The sequence below is a fragment of the Colossoma macropomum genome, unplaced genomic scaffold (genome assembly GCF_904425465.1).
Source record: "Colossoma macropomum unplaced genomic scaffold, Colossoma_macropomum, whole genome shotgun sequence".
NCBI lineage: Eukaryota > Metazoa > Chordata > Actinopteri > Characiformes > Serrasalmidae > Colossoma > Colossoma macropomum.
The window spans coordinates 19,644,084-19,663,410 of NW_023494801.1; the positions used below are offsets into that span (position 1 = coordinate 19,644,084).

General features: G+C 38.0%; 2 protein-coding genes across 2 annotated transcripts in view; one reads left to right on the plus strand and one right to left on the minus strand.

The window, feature by feature from the left end:
- The first annotated feature begins 344 nt into the window (after window positions 1-344).
- Window positions 345-10,367, plus strand: LOC118821593 (butyrophilin subfamily 3 member A1-like). The gene is made up of 10 exons (XM_036590291.1): window positions 345-471; window positions 3,848-3,932; window positions 4,442-4,540; window positions 6,389-6,490; window positions 6,776-6,910; window positions 7,600-7,737; window positions 7,856-7,907; window positions 8,026-8,052; window positions 8,257-8,283; window positions 8,364-10,367. Exons 2-10 carry the CDS (start codon window positions 3,873-3,875, stop codon window positions 8,921-8,923), a joined length of 1,200 nt encoding a protein of 399 aa, XP_036446184.1. The 5' UTR covers window positions 345-471; window positions 3,848-3,872; the 3' UTR covers window positions 8,924-10,367.
- The window catches only part of recql5 (RecQ helicase-like 5), a 45,707-nt gene continuing 36,729 nt past the window's right edge, over window positions 10,350-19,327 (minus strand). The window contains exons 14-19 of the mRNA XM_036590288.1: window positions 18,594-18,779; window positions 14,529-15,127; window positions 14,390-14,432; window positions 14,037-14,264; window positions 13,858-13,930; window positions 10,350-11,326 (exon numbers count right to left, since the gene is read on the minus strand). Coding sequence (XP_036446181.1) covers window positions 11,181-11,326; window positions 13,858-13,930; window positions 14,037-14,264; window positions 14,390-14,432; window positions 14,529-15,127; window positions 18,594-18,779 — 1,275 coding nt within the window. The 3' untranslated portion in view covers window positions 10,350-11,180. The remainder of the gene's footprint in view (window positions 11,327-13,857; window positions 13,931-14,036; window positions 14,265-14,389; window positions 14,433-14,528; window positions 15,128-18,593; window positions 18,780-19,327) is intronic.

Consider the following 19,327-nt stretch of genomic DNA (forward strand, 5'->3'; position numbering starts at 1 on the left):
ACAGGAAAAACGAATACCGAACAGGAAAAAAGCCCAAAAAGAAATCTAATATGTTAACGTTCACACCTTCAAACACAACAATCATGGCGTTACAGCGCTCATGTTAGAATTATCAATGTGACTGTGTAGTAAAGGTAGTCAATCTATACTCACCAGTATAGAAACATGTATCTGGTAGGGCCCCTCGGGTGGTTCACAACTAGAAGCTACAGCCCATTTTATTTGTGTTGTATTGTGTTTTATTTGTGCTGTGTGTAACACATTAACTCACCCAGCCACAACAATCATGGCACCTCAGGGTGTCCACGCGCCGGTTACATCTGAAAGTACCCGGATGATCCGCGTATGAGGGAGGGGGAGCGGCATGTAAACAAGGGCGACTCTTCGCTGCAACTCACTGTCAGTTCAAGCGCTTATAACTCCTACTGTCTCCGCAAAGCTTAGAGCTCAGGACCCACACCAGCTTCACAGGTAGGTCACTAAATACAAAAAACGATTTTATGCTTAAGCCTGTGCGAAAAAATGTTCCTGCGGGTTCTTTTCAATGTCACTCTGCTGCAGCGTTTTGCTGTCTTCGAGAAACGTGACGACAGCGCGGCATGGCACTGTTTACATGCGCGTGCACGAGACTGCATGCAAAAATATATGTGTTTGTATAGACATGCAGGGCTGTGGACGTTGCAACGTCGCAATGTCGTTCAAGGGCACTGACTCATCAATATACATGCTGTGCAGTGCCGCAATGTCATGTGTCCTGCATCGTTGACTCTGCGTAATGCCAGTTTAGACTGCTTTAATTAGGTCAGCGTTGGGGTAGTGGGCACAAACAGTCTGGCATTAATGTCTATTTCAGTGGTAGCCTAAAATACCTGACTGTATATGATATTGTCAGTAAACAACCTTGGTTTTGGCTGACTGCAACAATGACATTGGCCTCAGGGAGCTGTGTATTTTCAGTTACATGTTCTTTAATTTCCTTCATCAGTCGTGTGATAGAATAGAATCATTTATAATGCATAAAACCATGGCATTAGTGCATTGTGACTCAGGCCTGGAGTATTTTAAATCCTTAATTTTTTTTTGCATTGCATTTTCCCCCTTGAGGTCCAGTTATGTCATTTGTGTGGGTTTATGTGCTAAAAACATTCTCAACCTATCCCTTAGAAATAAACAGCCTGTTTGTGTTACTGTATTATGACTGGTTCTGCTGTACTGTGCTTCATTCAAATATCAGCCAGACTGAAACACTCCTTAGAACGTCACTGTGACAGGGCAGAGCTAAACTGATATTCATTAGGCATATATATATATATATATATATATATATATATATATATATATATATATATATGTAAATACATTGAATTTCCTGATGTCAGAACAACTGTAATAAAAAAGAAAAAAAGGCTGTTTTACAGCTTAGTTTAAAAAAATTAATTTACAAAAAGAGAGCAAAATTCACATTCACATTATTTTGTAATTGCGTTTTTAAAGTTAGTCAGGTTAATTGAATATCATAGTGGAGAATAAGGGATGGCTTCGAAAATACTGGCAATTATGCATGCCAGAGTTGTTGTATGAAGGTGACAAATGTATTTCCTCCCCTGTTTAGATTATTGCCTTGCATCTCAGCAAGTTCCTCTAATAAGGCCCTGCTGGGATAATCCTGCGCAGAGGGCCATGCTGGCTCAGCTCACGTGCTGGCTGCCAAACCATGACAGCAGGCTTTGCAGTGCTGTCTCTGCGTCAGGCTTTTTTCCACGTCTTTTCTTTTCGCTGGTGTGCACAGCAAATTACAATGACCTTAAAGGCCTAAAGACATAGACCTGCATGACTGTACATGATTGGGCCATTGATTAAATAGTGCTTTATAGCAATGGATGAACTCAGTTGCAGGTTAAAGAAGTTAAAGCTGTCTTCTGTTAAATATGCACGAATGACGGAAAGTTTGTATGTAATTAGAGCTGGGCGATAGAAGTTTTCACAGTACATACGTCACAGTATTTATTTGGCTGACATCTGTTAAGTTTGAACAGGAAAAGTAGTGAAACTATGAATCCAGTTATTCGTGTTCACCATTACACATGGCACACTGCACTAAATCTAATTAAAAAGGTCTAATTATACTCTGTTTGTAAAGAAACCTTCAGTGGGGATGTGCTTTTCAGCACTGATGATAACCACTGTATGCTCAAAATAGCGTATTTTGAAATAGTGTGATGTAATGTATCATGATAATGATACATATTGTTATTTCTTATTTGTTACATCTTTTTTCTAAGCCTGCAAGGTAATGCAATAAAGCCAAGAGAGTCTATGTATTTCTCCTTCATATCCACATGGTTGCCACTTGATAAATATATATATATATATATATATATATATATATATATATATATATATATATATATATATATATATATTATGCCAATGCACAACAAATTTAGTTTTCACAAGCCTAATAAGTATTAAAAGCTAAGACTCATTAAATTTATTTGTCCTATTTAGGTCAAGGACAAGCACTAGTTGACCTTTAATCATTTTCATATGATTGTTTTGGTTCTGAGAGGAAGTCATGCATTGCAGGTGTGTTTTGTGTTTAATGATTGAGCTAAGACTGTTTTGAAAGCAGTCCAACCCCCTCCAGTAATGACCCACTTTTTCAGTTGACATAAGTGTCCCCATGGACATGTCATTGTATCAAAACATGAGGAGACGTGTCCATACTGTATGTACCAGGGACAGGAGATACAATCAATACAGTATAATAGTTTTTGATACATGAAGTCCCATGTATCAATACTTATTGTTTAATTGTGAATATTTCAGAATGTATTAAGCCAATTGTTAGACTAATAGATTACTACTAATTGCAGGTGGATGATATCTCCAATGTAAAATCATGATACTTCATCACATATTAATATTTATCATTCTGGTTTCTGATAATTTGGAAAAGACAAAATAGTGCCACATTTAAAAATAATACTTGAAAAATATGAATACAATTATTTATATTTAATGTTTTACATACTATGCTATACTAAATCCCATAAAACAGGACTATTTATGCTCTTTTTGTAATCAAACAAGCATGATATGCTCAGAAAAGCTTATTGTGGCATATTGTGATGTCATTTATCATGATAATTGTCATATTGCCCAGACCTAGTATAGATGCTTTTTAGTTTTAATTCAAGAGATAGTGCTGTTCTGGTTTCTGTGGAGCTATTATTAGGTGCAGTCTGGTAGTAAAGTAGATAACATGAATGAGGTTTGATCCTCCAGGCAGTGTTCCTTACATTACACTCTCTGACATTGTAAATTACTCTAGATAATGTTATAATAGTTTAATAGTTGGTTAAATATGTAAATAAGCCTTAATATTTAAGGCTAAAACTTGTTTTGAATGTTGTCTGTTTATGTTGTAAATACATGGCTGGAGTCTTTTGGAATGTTTATTTGTCTGCTTCACAGTTCTGCTTTGTATCAATATAAGTGACAGAATTACATTATATATATATATATATATATATATATAGACATGTTCATTATATGCATTTTTTTTGCCACATAGTGTTTTTATTTATTTATTTATTTTTCACATAGTGGCACCTTTAAATCTTTAAAAGGATGCATGGTTTGTTATTATTCAGTTAGGTCTATTTTTGTTCGGTCTTTGTTTGGTTATTAGTTGATTAATCTCCAAAGTAGTGATAGTTTGCCCTATGATTAATATTATTGATAGTGACTGCACTACACTGTGCTATACATACTGTATAGAATTTATCACCTCATTCACATCGTCATGCAGATGAGTTTTTAATATGTGATGTATTTCTTTTAGAGGATTTCACTGCAGACCAGCCAAGATGATGCAATGTCTTCAGTTCCTCATCGAGCCCGCCAAGAACATCACCGTCAAACTTAAGGTGCCTGTCTTAAGGTGTTTCTGCACTGTGTTTCAAACTAGGTTAAAGTAATGCAACTAGGTCAGAGATGTTTTGCGAGTGAGGGGATTCAGCCACGGTGCACCACAAAAGCCTCCGCAGTGAGGCATGGCTGGGGCTTATACGTCATTGCTGGCGTAAGACTGAGCTGTTGCCATTCCGATTTGTTTTTTAGTTTGATTAATTGCTGTTTTGGGTGGTCTTCGTGGTAACCCAGTTCAATAGCTGTGAATCAGGCTAGGAGTTTTTGGGGGGCTGAATAATAGGAAAGGCGGAGAGAAAAAGGACGAGCGTGACATGCATTAAGACAAGGCTTAGCAGCTTTGTCCTTGTTTTTTTCCCTTCATAGTCTTACAGAGTAACCTTAACTGTCCACACTGTCTGCCCTCCCAGAATAAATCTCTCACTGCTGCTAAACACTGCGTAGCTTGGATTTTTTCACAGTTACTCCGTTTATTTTACCTTCAAACGTGTTGAATCTATGTGAACAGGAATCTCACAAGAAGGCGAAGAATGAGAAGAGAGAGCCTCTGGATGAGAGCCAGCAGTTCATTGCGAACCTGGCCAAGGACCTCAGCAGAGTGTGTCAGGTAGATTCATAATAAATGGTGTGTAATCTAAAACAGTGGTCTGCAAGTACGTGTGTTTGTATGTTTTTTTTTACAAAGTTTGTATGAAAAAAAATTAATTAAATTACATTTTTATAAAGATGAACAAATATTTAGTTGGTACTTCTATACAGTGTCCAAAAAGTGTCCAAACATCTGACACCACTATTGAATCATCAACATAATTGGAATGAAAAGTAGAATGAAATAAAACTGAAATGAAATTTAAACGTCTTTCAGAATTTCTTAGTGACTGATATGCCCCCCTTTTACTTTATTGACAGCGTTCACTTGAGCCCCACTAGTTTGTGCAAAAGCCTTTGATGAGTAGATCAAGTCCACCTGAGAGTCATTCGAACACTTCAGTGGAAGAGAACGTGATAGTTTTGTACAGCGGCCTTAACATGGTCAACGTCTCAAATTTGCTTCACTTCGAACAGTGACCCAGAAATAGAGCAGGGGCCAGATTCGTGAAAGCTTTCTTTAAAAAAAAATTGCAAAGGTTTTTAAGACACAGCCAACAGGAAAAAATCCTCCTCAGAAAATACGATAACTGTGGGGTGATGGTGGAAAGCAAGAGATAAGGATGGGCAGGAACAGCAGAGACAGCGTCTGTGTTTAATAGATTTAGATGCTGACCTTGTCAACTCATAGGGCCTAGGACAAATGTGATCATAAGGTTAAGAACATGATGTTTTCAAGAGTACCGCCTGTTCTTGGAATTATTTTTAAGAAAAAAATAGAAGAACTCTTAAGAAGTTAAGAATAACTTTTTTTGTATTTTTTTTTCTTTAGAATGAAGTTAAGAAAAAACCCACATTTAAGAAGATTTTCTTTCTTTAGATACTTTCTTGAATCCGGACCCAGAATCCTTTTATGTGTCGTTACTTTTCTTTTCTATAATTTTCAAAAATTCTTAATCTTACGTGTTGCTAATGTTATGGTAACATGGTAAGTTGGCCTAGTTAGCTATAGTGGCCTTAACTGATTGATAACCATAAAGCAACACAGCTACAATAATAATAGTGATCTTATGTGGTGGCTGGCTCCACGAATCTCAGGGGAAGTATGTGCTACTCTTCATTCTCACAGCTTGGTAGCATCATGTGATAAGGGGAGATCTATCCAGTGGGTGAAATTGGCTTCAGCAAAATTGAGGAGTACATTGAGTACCCCCCTCCAAAAGAAGAAAAGATCATGATGATGTAGGCTTAAAAACTTTAGCAGTGTATGCTAATAAAAATGCTATGTTCAACAGTTGAACACACAAATACTTGTAGTACACTACAAACATTCAAAATGCAACATTAGATTAAACGTATAGGCTATAAAGACGATTTTGATTAACAGAAAAAAGGCTTTAGCTTTCCAGATGAAAAGAGGTTGAGGTTGTGCTTGTTGTAAAAATACTATGCAGACCATTGATCTACATACAACTTTTGGCACAACATACAGTCGCAAAAGTTTTGGCACCCCAGTGAAATTATGTTTTGTTGCTTAAGTCAAAATTAGCACATGTTCTCTACTGAGAACACAGTTCTGCACCATCATGGTTTGTTGGCGTAATTTAACATATTGGGAAAAAAACATAAATTGTGGCCTGTGCAAAAGTTGCAGCACATTTTAGATTTTAATTGTTAAACTCAGCAAAAAAAATTGAAATTATGCTAAAAATTTCACTTAGAAAATCAACAGAACATGTACGTTTACCAGGGGTGTTCACACTTTTGCATACAGCCAAGCATAAAATGTGACTTAGAATAAAGATGACTCTGCTGAAAAACTAGCTTGAATACTAATGAATATTATCCTGTGTCTGGTTGGATGCAGAGGTCTGAGGTGCTGGAGAACATCTCCAGCGGTGAGGACGTCTGGCCCACCCTCACCTGCAGGGCTTTCATACTGGAGTGGGCCTCCATGCTGGAGAGCAAGGTCGAGTACTTCAAATGCGCAGTGTATTCACATCTGTCTACAGTGCTGGTGCCTTTCTGTCATAGAAAAGTGGCCATTTAGACTCTGTATTATTTCTCAAATAAGTATTCTGTATTCTACTATTTTGTATATTATTTTGTATACTGTATCTATCTTATGATATCTGATCGTTTATATTATCAGTTTAAGCACATGAGCTTAGACTAAGGGACAGTGCAGTATAGATGTAAGAATGAAATAAAGCGCTGTGAATTGAATTAAATGTTAAAAATGTGCTCCTGGCAGAAAAGGCCGATGCAGACTGATGGCTGGCCGGAGAAGAGTGACTGGAAGGAGTTGGCTCTGACCAGTGAGCAGGATATAGAAAGTGCAAAAAAGCTCATCACCAACTGGACCAAAGACCTGAGGGCCCAACCAGAGGTAAACACAACTAAAGAGCAAAGTTAAAATAAACGATTGCACAAAGCAGGATTTGTTAGTTAGTTATAATCTGAGCGAAAGTGAAGCTGTCCAACATAAGAGGAGTTAAGGAAAGTGAAGCCTATCAAACCTAATATATCATCAGTAATATGTTCACAGACTTTAGCTATGTTCATTTTAGCTCATTAAAGTTCACCTCAGAGTGGTTACAATGTGTGCATATTCATAGCATGTGAGATTGGAGCTTTCTTTATGCTACCACGTTGTCTATCACCATATAAAAGAAGTAGAATGCTGCATATATTGTTGTATGCACTGTGATAGTTTCAGAGTGAATGGAATTCGGATTGCTAAAGGCTCATCACTGATACAGTCGTATACAAAAGTTTAGGTGCTCCTTGTCAAATTATGTTTAGTTGATTTTCTAAGTGAAAGTAAGTGAACACATTCTCTACAGAGAACACATTTCTGCACATTTTCATATACAATAATTGGTTATTTGAAGAATGTAACATTAGGGGAAACATCACTGTATTAAATGATAAGAGCAGACATAGCTCAATGTTCTGAACGCATGACAAACATTTGTCTCATAGAAGCTAAATTCTCGTTCTGTCTGGCTGTTTTTGTGTTCTGCATGTTTGGTGTAGTTGGGTGTAGGTACTCTTAATCTCTCTCTCCCTCTTTAGCAAAGCGTGTGGCCAGGCGAGCAGATGGTGGTGGTGCTGGATGATTTGGAAAAGCACTGGAGACGAGGCCGCATGCCCACTCTGCAACCTGCAATGGAGCTGATCTTCTGGACTCTACTGGCCAAAGAGTTGGACAAGGTATGGGAGCAATATATAATAATATGTATGTAATATGTGAACGTTTGATGCTAAATGGCTGAGCAAGTGTATAGCTGAAGCTTAGAAAAGGGTTCCAGCTGATATTTTTTTGTTTCAGGAGAACATTCCCCGGCAGTGGCTCATTTGGAAGCAGAAGAGTCAGAAAATAGGTAAGTTCACGTGGCATGTTTGCGCTAACTCCTCTCAAAGTGTTCTTTTTAAGACCAAGATCTCTTCAGCTTTGTGCGTATTTTGATTCATATTGAATGCTTCTCTTTACGATTTCAGGTGCTACTCCTTACATTCCCCACACGGGTAAGCCAGACAAGTGATACTGCCATCAGCCCCCTCCTATTTATAACGTGCTTCCTATAAGCACTTAAACAGCACTCCACACATAAATTGCTCACTATCTAAACATACACAAGTTTCATAGTATGTACTAAATGTCAGAATGCAGTTTGAGGTCTATCATGAGAGACAGTGTGAAACAAAGTTTTTCTCTTTTTTGTTCATCAGTATGGGACTGGATCTGCGATGCTGCAGGTAAGTTATCAACTTTCTCAGAATGAGCTGTTAAGATGTGAACAGGAACAGACTGTTATTATAGCTCGCTGCTTCTACAGTTGAGGTGACCCTGGACCTGGAAACAGCCAACCCGGACCTGTTAATCTCGGACGACGAGAAGCGCATGCGCTGCGGCTTTGAGCGCAAGGAAGTGCCCAACTACCACCAGCGCTTTGACGGATGGTGGTGCGCTGTGGGCATGGAGGGCTTCGGCTCAGGTCGCCACTACTGGGAGGTGGACGTGGGAGAGATGGACTGGCGGCTGGGCGTCGCCAAAGAGTCTGCGCTGCGCAAGGGCTTCAAGTCCCTCAACACGCACACGGGCTACCTGACCCTGCGCCTGGAGAGAGGCACCGAGCTCAAGGCCCTGACCGTGCCCTTCACGGCCCTGCCCGCCGACCTCATCCCCCGCAGGTTGGGCGTCCACCTGGACTTCGACCAGGGCCAGCTGTCCTTCTACGATGCCGAGAAACGCTCGCACATCTACACATACAACGAGAGCTTCGATGAGAAGCTCTTTCCACTCTTTGGCACGGTGGAGATCGTGAAAGACCTGGTGATCAGATCACCAGGGGATAGGAGCCGCTGCATGTGCCCAGCAATGTGCCTGTGGGGCTGAAGGGTCATAATGTAAATCAGCGCTTCATTTAAACAGCACTCCTGGGGGGTATTTCACAAAACAAGATTTTTCAGTAAAGCCCAATAACGTAACCTCTTAAACCCTACGGGCCCGTAGGTGAGCCCACACCTGTAATGTGAAGGGGCCATGTCCTACGTATGACGTTGTATTTATGTAACAAAAAGAGTCATTAAAAATTTAACAGGCTGTTTCTGTTACTGCTGTAAGGCTGATATATGCACATGGTTTCTGTTCTGATTGGCTGCCCTGGATCATTCCTCATTCCAAAAATCTGAGCACTGCTTTTAACTTCAATGTGATTGAGTGGAGCTAAACTACTGTAGGCTGAATAGGTGTATATACAGTTGTTGTAAAAGTTTTGGCACCCCTGGTCAAATTAGATTTTGTTGATTTTTTTTCTGAGTGAAAATAAGTTAACACATCCTGTACAAAGAACAAACTTCTGTACATTTCAATGTACAAGTACTGTTTATTTACTGGATATTGGGGAAAAAAACAGGAAGTGACCTTTTTGAAGAAATTACGCTCTAAAAAAGTGCCATATTTAGGTTTGTTTTCTGTATAGGATGTGCTAACTTATCTTCAAAAAAAGGTAATATCTGGGTGTTTTCAAACGTTTGCATATGACTGTATGCGTTGTTTTTCATCATGTCATAAAACAATTTTAAAACAGGCAGTTTTTGCAGGTCTGTTTCTATATATGTAGTGTAAATACTGAAAGGTGAGTGGCACCCTTTTAAACATTAACAATGTTTCCATCTCTTATTTAAGTGAGGCAAATGCAGTTTCCTATGATTTGGGCACTCTAAGCCCTATTGAAGCTCGATTGGTTTTACCTGGAGATGGGCGAAATCTATGATTTCAGTTCAGTTTGAATGCGATGTGCAATGTCCACTCTAATTACAAGTCAAATCCCACATATTAATTACACAGTAGTTACTAAATAATGTAGTGATTACTGAATAGTGTTATGATTAATAACTGTATAATAAGCCAAGGGCTCTACAGCTTATGCCATAAAGTGAGAACTGTCCATTTGCAGTGTCCCTTACTTCTTCTTCTACTAGACAGCCTTGACTTAAAGTTATCTTGATAACTGAGAAATCCTGATTTGTGAAATGCAATCCTGATATTAGCTACATCACTGGCTAACAAGTCTTCTCTTAGTGAATGACAAATCTGTAGCTCTATAAAAGACTACCCACTTAGCATACAGTCTGTTGTTGATGCTGCTTCTGTTGTACTTACTGTTTGCACCTTATAAGAAAGGCAATCTGCTCACCTTGTCCATTCTGTACTTTCATAGATATGTATAACAAATGGATACGATCTGTTTGTCTGTTTGTGATCTGTGAGATAGTAATCCTGCCATGAAAATGCACTTTCTGTGAATAATAAATCAGAATAAACATAGACACGTTTACTTTATTGTGCTGTTTGAACTTTTCTTTGGATATTTTCTGGCCAGGGCACACATTAACACAGGAAGTCTTATTCCTAGAATAGTTTCTTTTAGATAACACCAACTTTCAGTTCACACAGTGTGACATGCTGTGAAAAGGTCAGAGAGCCCACTTCATTTATTTAATTCCCAGTCAAAACAGCCATTTTATTTTCAGGAGATATTTCTGATATTTCTTGTACTTGATGGCAATTTTGGTGGAAATTAAATAAATGGTTGGTAGTCTCTGACTTTTGCACAACTCTGTGCATGACCTCCAAGACCTGAGAATCTTAACAAGACTTAAGATGATCACATTTGATCCTTTATTTGAAATAATGTACATTATTTATTTTCGTTTCACACGGGTGTCACGTTAACACCTTTTAAGATGACTGGGCACAAGAAAAAGAAACGTGTCCATACTGCATTAAACAAAGAAAAGCAAAACATGAACTAAAACACACTGTGAAATATGCTTTAGGTCATTTGTAATCCATTGTTTGACATCACAGCATCTAAGATAGCAGCTAAAAACTAAAGCTATATCACAGTAACTAAAGGGTGCCCAGTTGGCCCTGGATTTAAAAGTAAACAACAATGCAGCCAGAAGTTGTAATTAAAGTGCACTAGTGGAAGCAGCCTAGCATCAGTTTCTCAGAGATAAACTTCCTTCAGATTAGCAGCGGCATCTGATATGCATGTAGCATCCCTGAGAAGGGGTTGGGGTGGGGGCTATGATGGCATTAAGGATCAGAGGTAAGGAGAGGGCAAAGCAGGGGCAGTCACGATACCCTATCTATCCTCCTCAGTTGCAGTCCTGTCTGCTCCTTTGTGTTTCGCACTGGCTGCTCCTTGCAGGCATTTCCAGTCTGCCTCATTCTCACAACGTTGGGTGCTACTGAAGAAGCGCTTGATGAGGCTCTTTGCCTCCATTTTCACTGTGAATACAAATAGGCAAAGGAAATCACCAATTATTTTCAACATTCAGAAAACATTTTACAGCTAAACCCTTCTTATAGGAGCACACTAGCATTTATGTGATCTAATCTCTATCTGCCACACTGTACAATTCATAAGATATGGCCGATTACAAGGGACATTCATTTTAGTTAAAGAAGAGAAAACCTGTTGAATCAAAACACTTATAATAGAGAAGTCTCAGACCTCTTTGCTGATGAGACCCAAATATCTTTTGATCTTAAAGAACAATTTGGGTTTTTTTAAGATATTTTAGGTACTTGCAAGTATGTAGTTTTATAAGTTATAAAACAGACCCTTCGCAATGCCCACCTTTAACCACTATTAAGGAAATAGTAGTAAATGACCCCTTTTCCATGAAATCTAACTACTTATCTATATAGACAATTTGCAAATGTATCTCAGGAACCCTCAAATTATAAAAGGTTCTCCAGGTTGATATTATAGAACATGAGTGGAGACACAGACCTTGTCATTTAATACACAATACAAACGAGTCCCGTATAAATAGTGAGAATTTACTTAATACCAGCAAAGCTGAACAAGTTTAATCCCAATATTGCAGACATCTGCATAAAATGTAATACCTATAAGCAATCTGATTGCACTGTATATGGGAGAGTGAGTTTTTGCAAACATTTTGGAATGGAATCAGCACAATTTCCAAAATTATTGGTAAGACAGTTCCAGTCCATCCTAAGCTTTCTTTATTGGCTGTTATCCTAGAAACAGTGTCATTAAGAAGCCACAAATCCAAACTCTTTAATCTCTGCTTACTACATGCAAAGCATATGACTTCTATGCATTGGAGGAGTGCAACCCACCCAGTTTTAAGCTCATGGATAAGAGAATTGTCCTCATGTTTGGCAGTTGATAGACTTGTGTACAAAGAAAAAAAAACATAAGATCTGAGGATGGTTTTTACGTTTCCCAAATGAAAAAAAAAAATAATCAGTATCCTAGTGCACCCTCTCTCAACTTGGACATTTAAATACATGTGGACTCTGCATGTATCTGTACTTTATGTGAGTGTTTGTGCTGTACTCTGTACTATGACACCTGCCACATGACATCTGCCATGACATGTTTATGGTATGTTATGTATATATATGGTTATGTCATGTTTATGGACCATTTCCACTGAATTAGTTCAAAATGCAGGCCCACAGCCCCCTTCCCCCTTAAAAAAAATAAACAATTTATAATACAACATATTCAGATCTTAGATATTGACAAAGACTGTGTTATGATATATTTAAACCTAAGAACCATTAACTGAAATAGTATTAAGCTAAAAATATACAAAATAATCAACTGTAGGGTACTTTCTATTGGGAGGTAGATTTCCCAAATCCTAACCCTAAATTTCATATTACAATTGCATATTATATAAAATGCATATTACAATTAGTACTTTTTTTAAAAGATCTTTTTGATTTCTTTAAAGTGAAGTTGAAAGATTTTGATTTATCACGATTAAAAAAAACAAAAAAAAAAACACTTTACTCAATGCTGTCCCACATTTTCATGTCACTATTGAAACAAACTACTACATTTAAGATCAGGAAGAAAGACTGCATCCCTGTCCCTCTTGGCCACATGGTGAGCATTTAGATCCCACTGTTTTGAAGTAAATGTGTATCAAAGTCTGAAAATCAGTGCAAAACATTAAGAAACATCACTACTGAAAAACATATTTTCTGCGTTTGCTAGTCTTGTACTGGCTGGCTATTTTGGGTTCTGCTCAAAATCAGCTAAAATTGTCACTACTAAAACAGTCACTACTAAAACATTGGGTAACATTTTGGTAGTGTTAGGACTGTTTTGGTAGTGACAAATTGGAATGTTTAGTTATTTAAGAACATAACATAAAAACAATTAATGAATGAATCCATTCATATTTAATTAATATTGAATTAATTAAGGTATATGGTCACTCAAAGCAAAAGGATTCAAGTCCAATTAAGTTACAAGTCTGAACTGTGTTTTCAAATCTGACTTTGAAGAATTCAGACTTTGAGTGATCCACATACCATATATTCTTTACTCTGTATGTTCCAGTTTTACAGACTACTGACAGCTCCTGCTATCGAGAGCTGTTTCCTGTAGTGCAGGCATGTCGGCTGTCAGCTGAACTCTTTCAGTGTATGTTTTCACAGGAGATGTAAGGTGACAGTGAGGTGAGGGAAGGCGATCATCGGTCAGCCTTAGTTGGCGCCAGTTCTTTCACATCAGCATGCTGCGTCGGGCCCTAAGTGTGTTGAATCAACAGGTTTTTTACTTGTTCTGTACAGGGAAATTACTGTCTGCGCCAACAGAGATTAGATAAAAAATGTTGGAATACTGCTTTAATACAAAATGTCTAGTCTGCATGCATTATTTACATAAGCCTAAAACTGTCACTGAAAGGTGTTATAAGTGACAGATCTGAGGTAAATTAGAAAAAGTTGGGCTGTTGGGGAACATTCAGATTTGTAACAAATAATCATACCTTTCCCTCGATCTTTAGCTTTTCCCTCAATAAGCAGATGCGAGAGGAAGCGTGCAAATGACTTGAACAGGTCCTAGGGAAAAAAGACACCCTTATTTTCCTTTTTTTGCTATCATTGATAATTATCTGTCCATAAACAAAACAGAAATAGAGTGTAAGAGGAGACAGCTAGCTCCTACCTTGGTAGCAAACTTCCCCTTTTTGTAGAAAGGATCCAAGATTTTCACCACAATGTCAGCAGCTTCTTTTAGTGTAACAGGCTGGTGTGAAATCTGATTATCGTGCATGTTTTCCACCTCTAATTTGTGTTCCTGTAACACGGGGTTAAATGTCACCCTCCTTTTGCTATCAGTGGTTGGGTGGCAGAGGCCTACACGACTTTCTTTGGACTTTCTTGCTTGATGGGACTGTAAGAAAAGAACTAGATGTGAGACAAACATAGATCCTGCTTTAACAAGTGTACCTGTTTGATGTGGTATTAGAGGAAATCAATAGGTAAATGAGTCTAATCAAGAGCTGAACTGGTGATTACCGTTTCTGATGGTGCTTGTTGGGCATCAGACTGTGGCTCGTTCCTGTATGAGAAGTAGAAGGTGGAGGACAGTATAGAACATACTAAGAATATTCCAGACAATTCTTCCAGAATCAATGATTACAGTATAGATACTTACCTCCGAGTGTCTGACACTGCTGTGGCATCTCCAATCTTCTCCTCCTGTGTAGCATTCATATTCATGGGACTACCTTCACCACCATGATTCTCCACAGGCTTGGAATTCCTTGTACCTTTTTCCACATCCATGGAACTGCCATCCAGATTGGCAGGGTTAGCATTCATGTCAATAGGAGATGCTGAAACAGAGTTGTTGCATTCTTGAGCTGCAGGCACAGAGGAACCTCCTTCTTCAGGCTTTGAGACAATGCGATCTTCCTTTCCCTGAGTGCTGTACGTCTTCTTCTTCCCAAAGTACTGAGATATACAGTGCGAGTCCTTGGCTGCCTCTGCTAGCTTTTGCTGTTTCTTGCTTAGAGCCTTGCCTGCTTTCTTGCTGGGGTTACTCGAGGCAGTGGTTTTGGCTTCGGAGGTGGATGAGGAGGAGGACAACGTTTTGGTTCTTTTGCTCTCTGGTTGTTTTTCCTGTTCCTCTTCCTTATGGGCAGGTTCTTGAGGTGTGAGGATCTCATTCTGGGAAGACTTCAGAAGTTCCGCTGCCGTCTGGAAGGGGTTTGAGGAACCACGGAATCCTGCTCCTACACGTTTCCTCTTCAGCTATATAATTGAAACAGAATGAAAAGTAGTTGACTATCGAGCCCATCATTTATTAAAATGTTTTGGAAAATGTTTTTCTATTGAAAGCCACAACTGATGAAATAGCCATTCATGTGTTATTAAATCTCTGTCCGTTAGTGACACAATTCTAAATTTTATTATAAAATTATTACTCAACATACATGCTGGATTGTATCTTAAAACATTTTGTTCAGATGTATTTATGAACAGTAATAATAAACCAAACATCTGACCATTTTATTTTAAGTTCAAAAGTGGTACAAAGGTGGAGCATCTCACTCAAACTTATTCTCTATTTGCACACTTGGTGGGGGAAACGATTTTGGAAGAAGAGTAAGAAAACTTCACTTTAACCTTTTGACTGAAACAAAACAGAATCCACAAATTTAGAAGATACTTTAATTTGTAAACAAACAAAATGTAAACATATTTGATAAATGCTTTTATCCAGAGCGATTTGCAATGGCAGGTGAAAGTAATGTTAGGACTCTCCCTAATGACTCTTATTGGTATATATATATAACGTAATGTTGACGGAATGCAAAAGGCGGAACTTGGAAGTGCAGAAGTGCAGCGCCCGGACAGTCTGTGGCAGCACATAACAAAAACACCACTGGATGAGCGAGAAATCCGACCGGCTCCCTCTGCATTAAAGCCAGGTTAGATCAGGAGTCACAACACAAATGTTAATATTTGGTCCTTTCAACAAAAATCAAACCACCTTGGGAGCCACAACATTTACTGTCCAGTATGTCTCAGTATGTGATAATGTCCTAGTATAGGCTAAACAATATAAACGAAAACGCAGATTTACTTTGTTCTGCTTTAAGCTTCAGCTATAGCCGCTTTCCTCCCATCTCCACCAGAAAACTTTTCCTCAGAAGTAGATCAGTTAAATGTCTCTCAACGTTCGACTGTTTTACGAGGCTGAAGTCGCTTCTTATTCTCCAGCTTCTTGTTCGAATTTACCCGTTCCACCTTAAATTCTAACTGAGGCGGCGAATGCACCATTTAAGGTGGAACGGGAGAATTCGAAAGAGAAGCTGACTTCATCTTTGCCACTTTTTGTCACGTGTTTGACAGTCTCTCGTTGCAGATTTAACGTACCAGGAAACCAACTGCAGTGCTTCTAAATGCGAATAACGCATCGCTGCTATGTGACCTGCAGTCTGCACGCCGGTTCTCAGTCGTTGTGAAACAGGGCTTTCACGCAATGTTGCACACGACCCGTCTCAAAGATACTTTACTGACACAGCAATCCCCCCCCCCGTCTCTACAATGAGACCAAAACCGAAGTTATAAAATCACTAAAGAAAACGGGTAGAATAGCTGTAACATGTGCTGCGTGGACGTCCACTGACACTGGATCTTATTTCACCGTAACTGCGCATTTTATCGCAGATGAGTAGCAGCAGCTTCTCGTGCTCCAAACAAGAGCAGTGAATGAGAGCCTTCTAGTTCACTTGCCACATCACTTCCGTTTGTTTTATTAATAAAAGATATTGGAAGTAAATTCATTATGGATCATTACAAATACTTTGCTTTAAAAGTACCAAGTCACTTTAAATAACAATAACACCGAGTCACTTAGTCTCTTTAAAATGTATATTGTCTCTATATTCTGTATATATTCTGTGTATATTTTGTGTATATTTAATATATTTCAGTTAGTTTTTCTTGTATTTTTATTTTTACTTATTTACTTTCTGTAGAGTGATTAGCTGAGCCTCATCACAAGCATTTCAATGCATAAATGTCCTGACATGTGCAAATGACAAATAAACTTGAAACTTGAACTCGAAACTTGAGCTCACACAGTGAGAAAATATAAATGCTATATAGAAAAAAAAGATGCATCGATAATCGTTTTATAATCGCATCGCAGCTCTCTGAATCGTAATCGAATCAAATCGTGAGGTTCCTAGAGATTCCCACCCCTAGTATATACTATCAGAATATTCCAATTACAACTCCACAAATTAAGACAAATATGTATTTTGCAGTCTATTAGCCTGACAATGGGTTCCATGTTAATCTTTTCTTAGCTTACTACCAACACACCACAAAACAGTTAAACCATGTCCATCATGCACTCAAAACTAAATCACGCTTACTAGATTCTGTTGCACTCCCTCCATTACTATCTTTGTATTACATACTTAAAAGAGTAGTTTGGTAAAAAATTTAAATTACATTTAATTTAATTATCCCAGAGACTGATAAGCCAAGACATCTGAAGCCCAAATTTTACTTCCTTAGTTTAGAACTGGAGCTGTGAGGCTATAGTTGCTAACAAACACTATAACTCAGTAATCACCTAACTAGCAAACTGTTTCTGTAAATACAGCAACAAAACTCAAATCGTATCCAGATGTTCAATAAAGCGTAATTCCACGAATTTCTCAAATTGACATGTAAGTTGACACGTACTGACACGTAAGTCATTGAGTGGTTTGATGTGAAAAGGTTAAGTTTAGAGAAACTTACTGACTCAGATTTAGAGAAACTTACTGACTCAGATTTCTTTACACCCTAACCCAGGGATCACGATATCTGACCATAAACCTAGCCATTTTATTTACTTTCCAAAATGACCACTAACATTCTTCGAGAGAGCAATGAGAAACGAACTCTCCTGAGTCTTTATATGTAATGTTAATAATGATGCAATAGTTTTAAATCTGAAAAATACGTTTTCTTTTGGGGACTATCTTGCTTTACAATACACTCTGTATGGGTCTTTTCACCATGACCGTATTTAAACAAGTCTTACTGCTTTTTGTGAGGTAGTTGTTAATTAAACTCCTCAGACTCCACAACTCTGACTTGCTAAGTTTCTCAAAAATTCACAGACCACCAGTCAGTTTGTATGTCAATGACTGTCATAAACACTCAGGAATCTGATGCAAGTTTGTGAATACCAGCCAAAGTGTTGTATGAAACGCCCGCTTGTTCATTTTTCTAGCTCACAGTAAGTCATACTGTGCTCTAAACTACAATGACAAGTCTGTGTGACCTTAATGAAGACCAGGATGCGATTTGAGTGGGTTGAGAGAAGTTTTGGTGACATGTTTTTAAGGAATTGAATTGGGCAATTTGAGTGACTTTGAGTGAGTTCTAGTGTTTGTTAGCAATGTTAACCTTGCAGCTCTAGTTAAAAACCAAAGAAGCAAAATGTGGTCTCCAAACAAATTGGCGAAAAATCTGTGTAAATCAGATTTTTGGAAAATCTATTTCTTTAAGTAAAGGCAAAAATTGTCATAGTATGTAAGACTGTCTGCCACTGGTAATTCATCTGAAACAGCAGAGAAGCACAGGTTAAAAAAATCTATGACAGTTAAAATCTGGACAGTGAAGATCATTAGCTTTTAAGATTTTTGATTTTAAGTAATAATTAGGCTTTAACAAGCCCATGCAATATATGGAGCAAATAAATGACACTTACTGAGTAGACCTGAGACGCTGAAGTGAAGCCCTGCTGATCTTCAGAAATGGATGAGGTAGAGGAGGAGGCGGCTTCTTTCTGAGTCATCTTCATTTCCTCTTCTTTTACACTGGAGCCGCGACCATCTCCAGGCTCGTCAACAGAGGGCGCTACAGAATCATTTAGGCCTTTCTTCAACTCTGATACCTGAAGAGTAGCACATTTACAATAGAACGTATATCCCAGAATATACAGTGGGTTCCAAAAGTCTAATAGTACTACTGAAAATGGTTCTATTCTTCATTCCTTTCTAATTTAACAGAATAAAAAGTAGAATATTTGAAATTTTAACATGAATTTTAGACTTTTAGTATCTGATATGTCCTTCTTTTGCTTTAATGACAGTGTATACATTTAGTTTCACAAACTTGCTTAAATTTGAATAGTGACCTAGAAATAATGCCGAATCTTGAACGTTTCTTCTTTGTTTTACTCATCCCAACATTTTTGTTTTTAATTTTTCAAAATTCTAAGATGTTCTGTTGTTTGTTTCCAAGTGAAATGATTAAAAAAATGATTTTCAATGTGGTCTCAGACTTTTTGAATGAAGATATTCCACTACATCAGTAAAGTGACAGTTACTAGCATCAGTTCAGGAAATATGCATGAATATAAACAACTTTTGAACTTTGTGCAAAAATTAAAAAACAGAACAGAAGAAGTGGGAGTGTGCTATCATGAATAAAATCATAGCT

Coding starts and splice junctions, on each gene's coding strand:
- LOC118821593 (XM_036590291.1), top strand. CDS start 3,873: ATGATGCAATGTCTTCAGTTCCTCATCGAGCCCGCCAAGAACATCACC. Junction 7,908..8,025: donor GCAGAAGAGTCAGAAAATAG/GTAAGTTCACGT, acceptor TTACGATTTCAG/GTGCTACTCCTTACATTCCC. Junction 8,284..8,363: donor CTGGATCTGCGATGCTGCAG/GTAAGTTATCAA, acceptor CTGCTTCTACAG/TTGAGGTGACCCTGGACCTG.